Source organism: Megalobrama amblycephala, linkage group LG19, assembly GCF_018812025.1.
Source record: "Megalobrama amblycephala isolate DHTTF-2021 linkage group LG19, ASM1881202v1, whole genome shotgun sequence".
Lineage (NCBI taxonomy): Eukaryota > Metazoa > Chordata > Actinopteri > Cypriniformes > Xenocyprididae > Megalobrama > Megalobrama amblycephala.
In genome coordinates, this window is record NC_063062.1 from 24,746,011 (window position 1) to 24,762,218 (window position 16,208).

The 16,208-nt window shown below is 36.6% G+C and overlaps 1 protein-coding gene across 6 annotated transcripts in view; it reads right to left on the reverse strand.

Annotated features, from left to right (window-relative positions):
* Nucleotides 1–3,341: 3,341 nt before the first annotated feature.
* ppfibp2a (PPFIA binding protein 2a) overlaps nucleotides 3,342–16,208 on the reverse strand; it is a 30,899-nt gene continuing 18,032 nt past the window's right edge. For all 6 annotated transcript variants that reach the window (XM_048168766.1, XM_048168769.1, XM_048168768.1 and 3 more), the window contains 15 exons: nucleotides 15,358–15,433; nucleotides 14,999–15,096; nucleotides 14,828–14,895; nucleotides 14,674–14,716; nucleotides 14,420–14,461; nucleotides 14,120–14,249; nucleotides 12,097–12,229; nucleotides 10,091–10,210; nucleotides 9,818–9,965; nucleotides 9,336–9,447; nucleotides 8,623–8,711; nucleotides 8,398–8,520; nucleotides 8,149–8,274; nucleotides 4,187–4,375; nucleotides 3,342–4,060 (listed from right to left, as the gene is read on the reverse strand). In XM_048168766.1, coding sequence (XP_048024723.1) covers nucleotides 3,857–4,060; nucleotides 4,187–4,375; nucleotides 8,149–8,274; nucleotides 8,398–8,520; nucleotides 8,623–8,711; nucleotides 9,336–9,447; nucleotides 9,818–9,965; nucleotides 10,091–10,210; nucleotides 12,097–12,229; nucleotides 14,120–14,249; nucleotides 14,420–14,461; nucleotides 14,674–14,716; nucleotides 14,828–14,895; nucleotides 14,999–15,096; nucleotides 15,358–15,433 — 1,701 coding nt within the window. In that variant the 3' untranslated portion in view covers nucleotides 3,342–3,856. The remainder of the gene's footprint in view (nucleotides 4,061–4,186; nucleotides 4,376–8,148; nucleotides 8,275–8,397; nucleotides 8,521–8,622; nucleotides 8,712–9,335; nucleotides 9,448–9,817; nucleotides 9,966–10,090; nucleotides 10,211–12,096; nucleotides 12,230–14,119; nucleotides 14,250–14,419; nucleotides 14,462–14,673; nucleotides 14,717–14,827; nucleotides 14,896–14,998; nucleotides 15,097–15,357; nucleotides 15,434–16,208) is intronic.

Sequence of the window (16,208 nt, forward strand, 5' to 3'; positions counted from 1 at the left end):
ATTTTCAGCATCATTACTCCAGTGTCACATGATCCTTTAGAAAACATTCCAATATATCGATTTGCTGCTCAAAAAACCATTTATTATTATTATCAATGTTGAAAACAGTTGTGTAAACAGTGTTGAAAACTGTTATTTTCTTTATATATATATATATATATATATATATATATATATATATATGAAGAGTTTCGTTGCAAAACGAGATAAATCCGTTTTTTTAATTTTTCAAAAATCTTGTTTTTTGGTTGTGCATTCCAATTAATATCAATTCAACTGCAGTTGGTTTGTTTTGATTTAAACCTTCATAACTTAAAAAATACAGCTAAGTAGCACCATAAAACAAAATAATAACATGATAACATAATAATAAACATGTTTTGACAAAAATTTTAAAAACGGATTTATCTCGTTTTGCAACGAAACTCTTCATATATATATATATTTTTTTTTTTTTTTTTTTTTTTTTTTTTTTTACTAGTGGGTGCAGGACACTATAGTTCATTTATGTAAGTGAGGATAGCAAAATAAAGTAAACTGTGACATATTACACCCAACAATTCTTCATACAGTGGACTACCAGTAAAACTGATACAAATTTGGGGGCAAAAATTATTCAGACACTTTGACCTGACCGTGTTTTGCTTAAGTGTTATCTGACAAAATTAAGATTAATGCAAGTACTTACAAGTGCCAAATATGGTGTAAAACATACATAAACATGAACATACTTGTGTAACTTTATGTACAATGTAACAATTCACAAATGAAACCTGCATGGAATCAGCTAAGGACAGGGCTGATCTCCTTTGATTCTTCTTATTACAACAGCAAAATTCATGATGTTATTTTAAAAGTATTTTAGAGAAACTGAAAAATGCTATGAGATACTACAATATGTATTCATATTCCTCCATTATTTCAACAATCTCTGAGTTATTAGCTCTTTACGCCTTCACTGAACAATAGTTCACAAAATATCTTGACAAGCAACTGGATGGGTGAATCTCATGAACGTATTACTAGGTAAATTTTTACCCTAAAATCAAATAAAAAAAAAAAAAAAAAAAAAAATATATATATATATATATATATATATATATATATATATATTCTGACTTTAATGAATAACTACACAGGACCAAATGAGCCACACAATATTAATAATCTAGTAATTACTATTAACTAACAAGAGACTTTGATTAACAAGTTAGTATGTAACAGCAATGCAGTTTTTCACTATTAGCTCGTCCGTAACTACTATTTTTGCATGGCTGCCAGTCAATTAAAAATCTATGAACAGTTTTCTAATTAATGTGAATAATGCATTGTGCTTAATTCTAAAGTTAAAATCATAGTAGTCCACTAGAAAGTGCTCAAGTATTCCCAAATCCTCGAGAATAAATTAACAATTATTAGGAATAAAATTACAAACCCAATTCCAAAAAAGTTGGGACACTGAACAAATTGTGAATAAAAACAGAATGCAATGATGTGGAAGTTTCAAATTTCAATATTTTATTCAGAATACAATAGATGACATATCAAATGTTTAAACTGAGAAAATGTATCATTTTAAGGGAAAAATAAGTTGATTTTAAATTTCATGGCATCAACACATCTCAAAAAAGTTGGGACAAGGCCATGTTTACCACTGTGTGGCATCCCCTCTTCTTTTTATAACAGTCTGCAAACATCTGGGGACTGAGGAGACAAGTTGCTCAAGTTCAGGAATAGGAATGTTGTCCCATTCTTGTTGCTCAACTGTCTTAGGTCTTTTTTGTCGCATCTTCCTCTTTATGATGCGCCAAATGTTTTCTATGGGTGAAAGATCTGGACTGCAGGCTGGCCATTTCAGTACCCGGATCCTTCTTCTACGCAGCCATGATGTTGTAATTGATGCAGTATGTGGTCTGGCATTGTCATGTTGGAAAATGCAAGGTCTTCCCTGAAAGAGACGACAACTGAATGGGAGCATATGTTGTTCTAGAACTTGGATATACCTTTCAGCATTGATGGTGTCTTTCCAGATGTGTAAGCTGCCCATGCCACACGCACTCATGTAACCCCATACCATCAGAGATGCAGGCTTCTGAACTGAGCGCTGATAACAACTTGGGTTGTCCTTGTCCTCTTTAGTCCGGATGACATGGCGTCCCAATTTTCCAAAAAGGACTTCAAATTTTGATTCGTCTGACCACAGAGCAGTTTTCGACTTTGCCACAGTCCATTTTAAATGAGCCTTGCCCCAGAGATTGTTCCAGATTCTCTGCATCTTTGGACGATATTATGCATTGTAGATGATGATAACTTCAAACTCTTTGCAATTTTTCTCTGAGAAACTCCTTTCTGATATTCCTTATTGATATTTTTCGCCGCAGCATTGGGGGAATTGGTGATCCTCTGCCCATCTTGACTTCTGAGAGACACTGCCACTCTGATTCATTAATGAAGGATCAGTATTCTAAAGTGTTACCCTCCTAATTTACTGCTTATTACCGCTGGCAGGGAAAAAGTTAAGCATTGGTGACGCAATGCCTTAAGGGGTTGTGCAAGCACAATCAACCAATAAATTGACATATTTCTATTGGTGATGTGCTGATCCGATATGACTTTTTGTATTGGAATCGGGTATTGGTAAGACAGGAACAATCCAAATATTATACTGTCTGTTACCCATGGTTGTTACAAACATTATAAAAGCACAGAAGGTATAGTGTATTATATTCTGTCTTCTGTATTTCTCTTATGAAGTAGGGTATAATTAGTGAGGTATAGATTTTCTAAACTGATCAAGAGAAAACAGAACTGGTTGGCATCTGTATCGGGCATGAAAAAGTGGTATAGAGCTATTCCTGGTTTATATACATGCTTCAGACAATTGTCACACCTGGAGAGTGTTCCTATAGCATCAGCCACTGACACAGCATCTTGTTTCCTTTTTAAGGTTCCAGGGTTAAATATGTAACCAAGGTGTTTCTTGTTAACTAATGGTAGTTACTACAATAGTGTTACTGGTCTATTTTATAATATGTTTTCTTAGAAATCACACCTGTCTTTATGACAGAACTTTTGAAAACATCAAAAAGTAGTCAGAGGAGCAGCCTTTAAAAAATTAGCCAATCAGAAATTATCTCTTGCTATGAGTCATTAGGGAGTGTTAAGAAAGAAAACAGTACATAATTCTAATATTGCATTACTCATTAGTTAATGTTAAGTTACTAAATAAAGATGGAACAGTATTTGAGAGTGTTAATGGTTTATCTTATAATGCATATTTTCAATGAAGCATAAGTGTTTAACTACAGTGTTTTCAGGAGTCAGTTCATATCATGACAGAGAAAGAGAAAGAAACAGTTTATTGGACATAAAATATTTTTTTTGTAAACAAATCAGCAGAAGTTTTCCACACACTAAAAAAAAAAAAATATATATATACAGATCAAAAACTCATTTTTGTGCCAGGGATAGGTATACATTATTTGTTAAGTAATAAAATCAAGAAACTCAAATTAAGCCTTCAAGAGGATATTTCATTCATGCATTGGAACTACCTAAAGACTAATAATAATAATAATAATAATAATAATAATAATAATAATAATAATAACAATAATAATAACAATAATTTCCTATATATAATTTATATTAATTTTCTTTTTTATTGGAGCTCATGCTGAGTCTATTCCAGTATATCCAGATTCCAGATGATACACTGAAGAATCTATTCTTGTCTTGTTATTGATGAGGTTCAAGCATCAAGGTGGTATTACTGCAGTGATGGCACTTGATGTTGTTACTGGCAGTAAGCGTGGCATTGTTTAGCTAAGATTAGTTGAACTGAAGAAGCAGTAAATCAGCTCTTAGTCCCAACCTGCTCAAGTCTTTCTGAGTCTCTGGTCAGGATAGGGCTGATGCCCCTGAAGCTTGCGTAAGGCCGCTTTGGTGTCCCACTAAGGACTGGTGAGGTTCTTGTATCCATGGGGCAGATATAATCTGCCGATTCATCCATCCTGAGCTTTCTCAGTTGTCTGAAGTGAGTAAAGCCAAGCTTCTTTGGCTAAGACAGAGAAATTAATATAAATACATGACAAAAAACAAACAAAAACATGAACATGATTAACTTGCAACTGCATATGCGTTGCATGAAATGGATGACTTAAATTATTTTTTTGTAATATCTTACCCTAACTTTGGCAGTAGTGGTAAGGGGTGTATGCCCACTGGCGTTGGCAAACTCTTGTTTCTCCTGTTGGGCCTGGAGCCCCACCAACATGCTGAAGTTGGTGGCGAGGTGGCGTCTGAGGAGGGTCTTCTGAGGAGGGATGTTGAGCAGCATGGCCAAGGTCTCAGAGTGAAAGCGAGGCTCTAGGATCTGATAAGCAAAAACACACAATTTAAAGACATATTTTACCCAAAAATATACATTCCATGAACATAATTTACTCACCCTCATACAATTCCAAACCTGTAAAACTTTTTCTTCTGTGGAATACAAAGGAATATATTTTGAAATAATGGTCAATAGGGTCCAATATTGTTTAAAATGTTTTTCTTTGTGTTCCACAGAAGAAAAATATAGTAAATATATAGTATAGTAAATATAGAAATATAAATCAAATCAGTTTAACATTATCAAAACTGCAAGTAAAAATATACTGAATACCATCAATATTGGTTACACTTTATTTTAATGTCAAGGAAGGGATAAAAGAAGATTGTAACTGTTGCTCTGGTCTCTTTTTTCTTGGGCTCTTCTTTGCTCAGGCTCTTCTCTTCCTCTGGGTCCCTTTCTTAGGGCACTCTTTCATTGCCTCCTCTTTTCTTTGTCTACTTCTCCACACTTCCTCTCTCTCTCTTACTTACTTTCTCTCTCTCTCTCTCGCTCTCTCTCTCTCTCTTCCTATCTCTCAGGTAACATTCTACATATATGCTGGGTATGATTATGTTTTTATCATCTCATACATCTATTTTACAACTTTTCTAAGTGTAACCATTATCAGATATTGTCATTAAACCCTTTGAATTACAAATGATGTGCTAACTAGTTTTGATTTGGTATTAACTTTGAAGTGCTACCTATTGCAATACAATATCGTCACACTATAGCAACGCATATTTTGCTATTATAACTAAGCTTATTTCCGTCATTGGTACAAGCAGCAGTGGGTGGTAATAGACAGGGAATGTAGAGTTTTACACCATCATGCTGATAATGTTTCTTCAGATATTCAGCAACCCTGCAGCTTGAACCACAGTGGGCAAATGACCCTTACACTGTAAAATAAAGTGTTACCAATATTCTTAAGTTAGGATCAACGTGATTGGTCTTGTTCTTGGTTTGGTGACAGGATTTTGACGTGTTTGTGTGAGCGTACGACTTAGAGATTGTTCTCTGGGCCGTGCGCTCTTATATCTGTGTCTTGAGTGTTCGGGGCATGATGTCTTGATCCTGACACTTTGGTCTAGTCTTGGTTCAGTTTTGGTGTTGGGGTCCTGACATCCATGCTCCGTGCACTTCTGTCTGTCTTGTTTCTTATTTTCTGTTTGGGCACATGGCAGATGAGGGTGTTTGTCTGCCAGGTGCTTCTGTCATGTTTGTTTGTTGTTGTAACGCAGTTTGTTTATACGGGAAAAGGAGGCGGGAACCGGTGAATGTTTAACAGACTTTAAAGGGGTGGTTCAATGTGATTTCACTTTTTTAACTTTAGTTAGTGTATAATGTTGCTGCTTGAGCATAAACAGTATCTGAAAAGTTACAGCGCTGAAAGTTCAATACAAATGGAGATATTGTCTTGTAAAGTTAAGGCATTTTAATGCCTACACAAACGACCGGTTTGGACTACAATGAGCTTCTTCCTGGGTTGGTGACATCATAAACCCTGCAAAACACGCCCCCGGGAACACGCAACAAAGTGGGCGAGGCCATGTCGTGCAGCATGTTGAAGCGGAAGAGTTGTGTACACCGGACGCGAGCGGCGCGTCAAAAGATAATAGAACCCATTATAATCTGTGACATTTTCTACACTGGATGTGGCGCTGAAGACAGCTTCCAGAATCTACATGAGTTCAATTCTGGATGGCTATTACTGAATGCACAAAGGCTATTACTGAAAGAAGCAGATCTCACTTTAAAAGCCGAAGCTGCTGTTTATTGCCCCCAAACTGTAAGTACGTTTTATTGTTTGTACATGTCTTTTAAATGTATAGTTCTGTTTCTATTTTTTGGTTGCATCAAGGACGTAAACAAAGACCAATGCGTTTTTGCTTCACTAGCCAGTTAGCTAAATTCTAGTGCATACTTCTCCAACAAACGCCAACAAACTTCGATGTTCATAGACAAACAGTTGTTCATGCTATAAATTAAACGCTACCTTTACAAAAATGCTACTACTCAGTCATGTATTCGGCTACAGTAAAGCATTAATCAGGATAAAACTGTATATTGAAAGCTAACAAACAGGAGTGACAGCATATCTAAACACTTTGACACAAATACAAAATGAAATACCATTCATAAACGTCCTTTAAAAGCCACAATTGCAGAGGTTCTGCTTGACCCTCTTCATCTGGGTCAGATTCAGGCTCAATTTGATACAGCAATATAGACCCCATTATTTACATTTCCACTGAAGCACATGTAACAGCTCTGGTAACAACTAATGGTAAGGAGCATGGCTTTTCCGGACACTTCAGCGAATCACGTTGGCTCTGGATACACTGGGCCAGCTAACCAATCTGAGCACATTGCATATTTCGGAGGAAGTGGCTTCATAGAAGCAGGAAGTCAAACGAGCCGTTCGAATGACAATGGAAACAGAGGTGTAGAATAAAGATAAAATATATGAAAAATACGGCTTTTTTAAAAAACGAAGAATTAAGACATGTTAAACTGCGCCCCAAAAACACAATCAAGCCAAGGGGTACCCACGAGACTGCTCTCTAATCCCCCCGGGGGCCAGTCTCGGCGGCCGCAGCACCTGGGTGTAAGGACAAACGAGATGAGAGAAAAGGAGACGGAAGCACAAGGAGCAACAGAGACGAGAGAAGGAAGAGAGGAAGAAAAAAAAAAAAGAAAAAAAAAACTTGGTCCAGTTCCCAGACACACTACCGCCTGCTGTATGCTTGCTCCAGCACCACCACCTCGGGCAGCCACCCGCGGTCTTCATTCTTCTGCTCTGCCCGACCTCCTCAGCACCACGATCCCCCTCAGCAGCCAGGGCTCTCTGACAGCATGTCCCTCCTTCCTCCTGGCTTTCGGCACCAATGTAACGCAGTTCGTTTATACGGGAAGAAGGAGGCGGGAACCGGCGAACACTTACCAACTTTAATAATATAAAATAAACAACAACAAAACAAATGTAAAATGCTGGCAGTCCCTCACGGCCGACTGTCGGCCACACAAACATAATAAAACATAACATAAAATCCAGGCCTGTTTCTCTCTCGTCCTTCACTGTCGTCGTTCCTCCTTTTATGCTTCCGGAGCTCCTCCGTGAGAGATATGAGACTGGTGCCAAGCACAGGTGCCGCTCTTTAGCAATCACGCCACCGGCCTCGCACCGTTCCCTCACGGCTCTCGCCCCGCCCTGCTTGTCACAGTTGTGTACTCCTCTGTCAGTCTTATCTTCTGTTTGTGAAAGCACATGGCTTCTTTCTTGTTTGTTTTATCATGTGCATTATTGTGCATGGCTTTTTGTTTGTTTCTGTGTGCTATGTGCTCTTCTGTCAGTCTTTAGTCGTGGACCTGCACCCCTTGTTACCTGCATGGTCATTGGTTCATTTGCCTCACCTGCTCCCCCTCGTTACCCTTGTAAGGGTGGTTTCTCTACAGTGGTTCAGGCTGCAGGATTGTTGAATGGCTAAAGAAACTTTATCAGCATGATGGTATAAAACTAAAACCTATAAACCTAAGAAAAATGATTCTGAGATTAAAATGTATGTCTTTGAAGGAAAACCATTTTCTGTCCAGATGGAAACTGTACCCTCAACGTACAGATTGCAGCATTTTAAAGCAGATTTTGAGCAGACAATTCTGCTATCCATATGATACATATGGCCTACTTAATGTACTGAAATATTTAAGCATCATTAACAGTAGTGTTTTAGCGAAGTAGTGTTTAGTGTTTTTAGTGAACGTAAACTCACAATTAGGCCTCCATGAACGCCACTGCCTCTCAGGTTTGGAGCATATTCAGCCAAATCCACTGACCTCAACCACTCCATCACTCGATGGTTGGACCATTGCACCACCTCAGAGGGCGATGTCTTATTCTGGAGAAAAATAATCATCAAAAAAACAACATAAATACAGTTTTTCAGTGTTAGAGCACAAAGAGTTAACCGAAGCTTTTACTGTATCCATGCTTGCATTTTTAATCTTTGATTTGTCTTTACCTCATCCCCTGGCCTGCGCCTCAAGCAGTTTGGGTTAAACTTGTTGACGTGGAGGACATGGATGGCACATTTAATGCTCAGATGATGGAGCTGACTGGTGACTTTCAGGAACAAGAGATCGTTCTGAGAGAAAAGAACATCACTTTCAGTTAAAATATGTGCATCTGGAAAAGAACTGTTCCATGGCATTTTACTTGGAGGGATAGAAGGAAAGTTTGGTCTTACCACTGTTAAATACTGTAGCATGCGGCCATCAACCTTGCTTTCGTAGAATTGATCTTTGTACTGTGGTAAACCAATGTCATCAAGCCAACCTATAGAAAATTTGGAAGTGGAAGATCATATGCACTTATTTGAACTGCCAAACAGAAAACACATGAAATCGCATATATGAATATTTATCTATGGGAAAAATGTAATTATCAGCAATGGGTTAAGCTAAAAAAAAAAAAAACCTGGATCTAATCATAAGCAGTTTTGTTGATGAAAACAAACACATATATACACAAAGGCAGACTAATGAGCATAAATGAGGAAACAGGTGCATGTTGTAACAATGAGTAAGCAAGGAAACAAATGCCAACAAAGGAAACAGATCAGGAAACACTGAAAAACCCACTCAAAGTCCAAATAAAACATAGACCAAATGTCACAGTAATGCATTCAAAATGTAATTATAAATAAATCATTTTAAATGCAGCTTTTAAATTGCATTATAAAAAGGATAGTCCAGTTACTTGATTATGATTTGCTGAGCAACGTTCGAAGCTTTGTATTGTATCATGCCTAACAACGCCCCTTAGCTGTTCTAAAATCACTGTAAACCACAATGCCTTATTGCTTTATTTTAAAATGAAGTTTACAATTTCTTAATAATTTTAATCATGTTCTTAAACTATTTACACAAATCTAGCTAATTTATTAATATTAGTACATACGTGTAACCCAGATGTGATCCAGTTCTGATGGTTTCTCCATTGTCTTGTTACTAAAAGCTCTTAGAGCGAGTTGCAGCTTCTTTCTGTGCAGAGGATGTTTAATACAAATCTCCTGTTTAAAACAGAGCATAAAAGTCATCATAACTGTTGTACTGTTTCAATGAGACTTGTACACCAGTCTATCTTTGTGTTTGATAATAGAATTTATTGGGATGTAAGAAACAAACTGTGGTTGGTAATTTTACATCATGTTGCATCAAGTTGTTAGCATTTTTGTTATGACAGCTTTGCTGATATTATTATGGGAGCATTTAAGATTTGTTTTTGTCACTTGCTTGCAAACATTTTTCAAACAAAATCATCTGCATTTTACTCAGGTACTAATATAATCCATAGTGACAGGCCTACATAGATCTCAACAGCTGAATAACTACAATATTAAAAAAAAATGATACATAATAATATTAATAATAATAATAAACCTTCTCAAGCTCCTGTGGGGTGGCAGATAGCAGGGTTTGTCCACTATCCACCCACTGCCGGGCCAAACTGACATACTGACCCAAACCACAGTCTTCGAGCCAACCACACACCTGCTCTGTCGTCCACTTAGAGAAGGGTGTGTGGGAACTGATGAAGACAAGATGATAACATGATTAGAGCAATAACAGTTCTTTATCTGTTATATAAAGGAGATCATGTACCTCCAATGTCTACTGTAGCTCTAGAGTGGCTATTCATTATGGGAACTTTACCGGGATGAGTGTCCAGAATCAGGGGTTCGTGTTAGCCGTGGCCCAGCTGTAGCCCTGAACCCTCCTCTCCTGAACTGAGTGGGCTCCAAGTCATCTGCCAGAACACCTGTCCTCTTCATCCTCAATACAAACACACATTATCATATGCATGGATGATCTCAGAATTAATTAATTAATTAATTAATTTATTTATTTTGCTACACACAAATACACAGGGACGATGGGGGTAATTGTAGGTGCTTCATTATGATGATGATGATTATTATTATTATTATTATTATTATTATTATGTGTGTTACAATTGTATGGAATTAGATTTGTGCCAAACTATATTGAATGTAAGGTTTTAAGAAACTTATGAAAATATAAAGTGAAACTGAAAAAAAATAAATAAATAAATAAATACATTGCAGGCAAAATGTTCTACTTTGTTTTTAATACACTGCATGTTTTGCTAACTGTTTTCACCTCTTTTTTCACTGATCTGTACTTACAAATGCGCTTCCAGAGTTTCATTTAAAATATTTATGAATTTTACAAATATTTTGTATTTTATGTACTTTTGCATTTTGTTTAGTAATATATGTATATTATGAGAATACTGTGCAGTACATGTATGCTATGCAGTTAGTGTTTTGTGGATTCTGGTCTTAACTGTCACCACATAATTGCATCCAAGACTTTCATTTTTATACTGGATATGCTGTATTGACAATAAAGAATCTTAAAAAAGTGACAAATAAAGTTATTTGCATTCATTTTTTCATTTACAGTATAAACATTCAACTAGTTTTGTAAAAGTCACAGTTGAAACTGATGATTATTTCTTTTCATTGTTAGATGATAATGTTCAAATAAATAAAATTACAGCATGATAAAAACAATTGGCAATAAGAACATACTTTGTGCAGAATATGTAATACCCTTGAAGGTCTGTACCATCTGACAGCAAGTCACATGATTGCAATTTTCATATTGTTTGAATTCTTAAGAATTGAGTGACCATTAATTGTAACGATGATAGTGCAACAACCGGTAACAACAGATAGTATGCTGGCCAGGGTTGTTAATTTTGATTACAACATTGGAACGAGACTCTCTTGGCTGAATATTTTTCAGTATTATATACAGTACTTTAATGTACTACAATTAAACCTCTACAGACATTTATTTTCTCTCACACAGACAAATACTGAAAGCTCTTGAAAAGCTTATGTTAAAAAAAGTAGTAGTAATCCGTATTGGAATCCGTTTACAGACGCTCTCATCCACACATGTAAACACGACAGACTGACGTCTTCACATCCAGGCAGCGTTGCCAACTGCTTTCAGCTGAAAGTAGCTAAAACTGGTCGCTAAGTGTCGCTAGATGACGTCATACTGGCGATTCCACTGATCTGTATTAATAATATAAAATAGAGCACTGCTTCCAGGTCAAGAAGCTGTCAATCAAAAACTCAGTAGCTAATGAGAATGCACTGCTGTTAGCCCCGCCCCCACAAGAGAAATGTGCCAGAATGGCGAAAGTAAACTCAGGGAGCGCAAACAAATATTTCAGAATCGTAAATGAAAACTCTGGAAGTGTCACATCCACACACCACATGAACTTTCAGTTTGTTTGTTTTCATCTGTCACGTGTTCCTTTGTCCTAGTTTCCCGCCACAATCAGTCACCATGGACACTAATCACATTCATCACAGCTGTTTGTCATTTGAGTTAATTCTTCAGTGTATATAAGTTCCTGTTTATGTTCAGTTCATTGTTGGTATCATTCGTTTGTTCTAAGTTGGTGTATGTTCCTGTCTGGATTCTGTATTCTCCTGTTGGATTATCAAGTAAAGACTTGTTTAACTATTATCTTCCTCGTCGTGTGTTTGATACACCAGCAGTACCGTAACAGGAAGCTTTTAACTTTATATTTTCATTAGTTTCTTGAAAAGTTCTGTTCAATATATTTTGGCACAAATCTAATTCGATACAATTGCCCCTGGTCATAATCTACTTACTTTCCCCAAAGTTTGCGTATGCTGGTATTTTTGATGTTTTCCTGTAACACAGGAGACTGCTGGCCAGAGTCGGCTCCAGAACACACTGAAGAAAGATCAGAAGTGGTTGTGTCCTTCATTTTCTCTGTAATGCCTGTGGATGGATAAATACATAAATTTTATAGCTGAGTGGCAATTATCCTAAAGCAGCAACAGAATGCTATTTTGGTATTAAGGAATTATCAAGAGGAAGTCAACATATCAGATAAACACAGCCCTATAAGATCGACTAGGAATGTACATTATACAATCTTATTCTGCGAAATCTTATTCTTATTCTGATTTCTTTTGTATTAGGTTCTTGGTTTCTGAGTTTTTGAGTTGTTTTGTATGTTCTTATAAATCATCAGCACTTGGATCCAGCTCTCCCTCATCTCTAAATTTTCCATTGTTACACATGGCATGTTGTTGTTTACCACATATTATTTTGACTTGTCCTTCAGTTTGAAAAAAAAAAAAAAAAGTTCACAAAAATAGACTTACAATGGAAGTACAATGTTCAAAATATTCAGGGGGAAGAGCAGAAATGTGAAGCCTTTGTTTTTGTTAAAGCATTTTGTTAAATCATTTAATTTAAGTTATTAAAGCTGTAAAGGTATTTTGAGGTAGGGCTACTTTTCTAGAGGAATGAGCTTAGTTATTCATAACTGACACAATCTATGTTGGATTTTTCCTTCATATCAGTTATTTATGAATATTTACATCACATACCTTGTTATCTTCGTGCATATCTTGCACAAGTGATGATAATGGCATGTGCTGAAAGACTGGAAATATTTTTGCAAATAAAAGGTAGAGTAATTCTAATCTCATGTTAGCATATGCACTGTTTTAATGTTATGTTTGTACTTTTAGAACAGTGTAATTATGGAATATTTTAAATGTTTAATTGAAGTTCTGCATGCCTGCCTGCTAGGCTTCCATCGAAAGAACATTATTGTCAACATTTTTACCACTTGTGTGGTCCATAGCTAGACAGGAATATACCTGTAAATACATTCAAAGTGTGCTTTTAAAATTTCAAAACAGAGCGAAAGGGAGAAACAGTGTAAGATGAGATGGAGCTCTCTTGATTGTGGAATTGGCTTTATTAGAGTGTTTTAGTAGCTATGATTTTGTGTAAATTTACATGCAATTGCACTAACAACAAAGAACTCTCTGTCTGCATTTTTTTTTTTTTTTTCCTCAGTCTTCAGTACTATTAGCTCATTGTTAGAGATTTGTAAATGAAATGAAAGCAGCTGTGCTAATGGAGCAGGAGAGACTAACAGCACAGGTTTGCATAGGCCAGTTTCCACTCTCCCTGCCTGTCAAAGCATGTTTGGGCATCTGGCAGTGATTTGCCTGCCTTCAGTCACAGGGTGGGTCCTGAACAGGTGGGGCCCATATGATAGTTGCTCTGGCCTCTGGTAGAGACCCTTTTATTACAGCCCATCAAAGGCACAGGGTTTTAGTTATGGTAGAAGTGGTTTTGCTCCAGAATAGGGGTGGAGGAGCAGCTAGAAATATACAGTCACAGAAAAAAATACTTTACCAGAAACGAGAGGGTAGCTATACCTAAAATGGGTGCCAAGACATGATCAAACACACACATACGCAAAGAAGCAGGGCTGGGAATTGAGAACTTGGTTCCAATTAAATATAGAAACATGCCACTGGAAATAACAACAGGGTCATGATTTCAGATGTAAATATTAAGGTGTGTATATGTATATAAATATCTGCTCTGATATGTTGCGTAAAAAGTTAATAAACTGGTTGGTCACTTTGCATGCCAGTTAGATAGACTGTTATAAGTAAATTCTTGGCCAGAACAAGCTCCAATATGGACCAGATTTTATGCTGATAATCAATATGCAAGCTTAATTGTTCTCTTTCATCTTCAACAGGAAAGTACAAAGTTATTACATGATAAATCCCCCCAGGCATAAAAGCATTAGCAGCTACTGAAACCCTGACAAGGCATATTGAAAGGGTCTCATACTAAGTTTGATGTCTTCATTTTTGTTCTCTGTAGTCCTCTGGTCTGATGTGTCACTCGTCTTACTGTCTCTATTCTCTGGGTGACTCAACACTGCTGGGAGTGTCTGATGTCTGTTATCAGCTGGTTGAATCTATAAAAATGGGTAAGAAGTGAAGTGAAGGTTAATACTGGCTGCTGCAGATGTGTTTAATACATCCCAAGAAGTCACCTATCATGAAATCAGCATTATACTTCAATTAGTTTATATTATGATAACTATAATTCAGTAAATATAATGATGACAGATTGATAACTCTGTACCTCCTCTGATAGAACAGGCTCTACCAGTTTCCCATCCACAACCTAAATAAAATAGAGTGAATCATTGGAAAGAACCTTGGCATGTCAACATCATTTTAGGATGTGTATAAGCTCTGTGTAAACACACACACACACACACACACACACACACACACACACACACACACACACACACACACACACACTAAATATAAATAATTATGTGCCAACAGCTAAACAACTGTAAATAATTTAAATTGATTCTTTGGTCAAACCTTTTGTGCTGAGTTGCTTTTAAAGTCCTCCATACTGATGGACCTGTGTGAAAGCAACATTATTTATATTTGACAAGAAAAGCAACATTATTTATATGTAACATGTCATTTTCCTGTTTGAAATTAGGATATTTGAGTGCACAGATTATTTTACCTGGAGTTTGCATCTTTCTGAGAAGAAACTGAAGACAGCAATAGAGGAGATGAGCTACTGAAGGACAACTTTACCAGAGGCAAAGAAAAAAAAAAAAATCAAAAACTGTTCAGGAAGTGGTGTATCACAGAGTCAGCAGCTACCTGTATTCATGAACCTACAGTTACACACCTCAGTGTGAGCTTTATGTGTTAAAGTCTTCATATTTACGGTCCCGTTCTGCTTTCCATCAACGCTGCTGTTCTTCACTGCTGATTTATCTCCGGTGCCTTTAGAAGATATCAGTTATATAATAATTTTTTTTAAACTCCTGTGTATTGTACATTTTTAATCTCATAGGCATGTCCAACTTACAAACAAATCATACTTCATTTAATGATTTCGTCAAGCCTGAAACTCTGTTATGCAGATTTTCTATCACTTTAGTGATGTAATGCCCTTATAAATATTTTCTGCCAAATCTATCTCAAAATGGTTTTGGTTGGACCTCAAACTGATAAAACAAGACAAAACGTGTTTGAAGAATTTACCTTGAACTAAAATCATGACGTCATTCATCTCTTTAAACTGGCTGAGGAGGAGAGTGAGCTCATCTATTCGACGATCCTGAAACAAATTTGAATAACATATTAATAACAAACATAACATATTTAGTGAATAATTTAAAAATAAATTACATTACTTCTAAGCATCATATTATTAAGGGTATAAAGCCTGTGGCATGAGCAGAAACTTATAAATTTTGAGTTCAAATGGCACACAAGGCAGTTTCTGCCACAGGTATCCTGTAGGTTCAAGTATTTGGCACGTCTGGGGAAACTTGTTCTGGCTTCAGTTCCACAGACATTCTACACACTTCAGTCCATAAACACAGGGCAGTGTGAGGAACAAAGGACCCAGTGTGCTCAAAATGACTCTTGCTCACCCTGTGAAAATGGTGAGATGGTGAGGAAAGCGTATTAAAGGGTTAGTTCACCCAAAAATGAAAACTCACCCTCATGCCATTCAACACCGTTAAGACCTTCATTCATCTTCAGAACACAAATTAAGATATTTTTGCTAAAATCTGATGGCTCGTGAGGTCTGCATTGAGAGCAAGTTAACTTAGACTTTCAAATGCCCTGAAAGGTACTAAAAACATATTTAAGTTTGAGATCATTTGATACACGCTCCGAACCACTGATTCGAAACAAATTTCGAAACACTGCTTCCTGAAGCTTCGGAGCTTTATGAATCTTTTGTTTCAAATCAGAGGTTCGGAGCATGTATCAAACGATCTCAAACTGCCAAAGTCACGTGATTTCAGTAAATGAGGCTTCGTTACATCATAAGTGTTTCGAAATTTCAATGGTTCACATGACCTTGGCAGTGCTCCGAATCA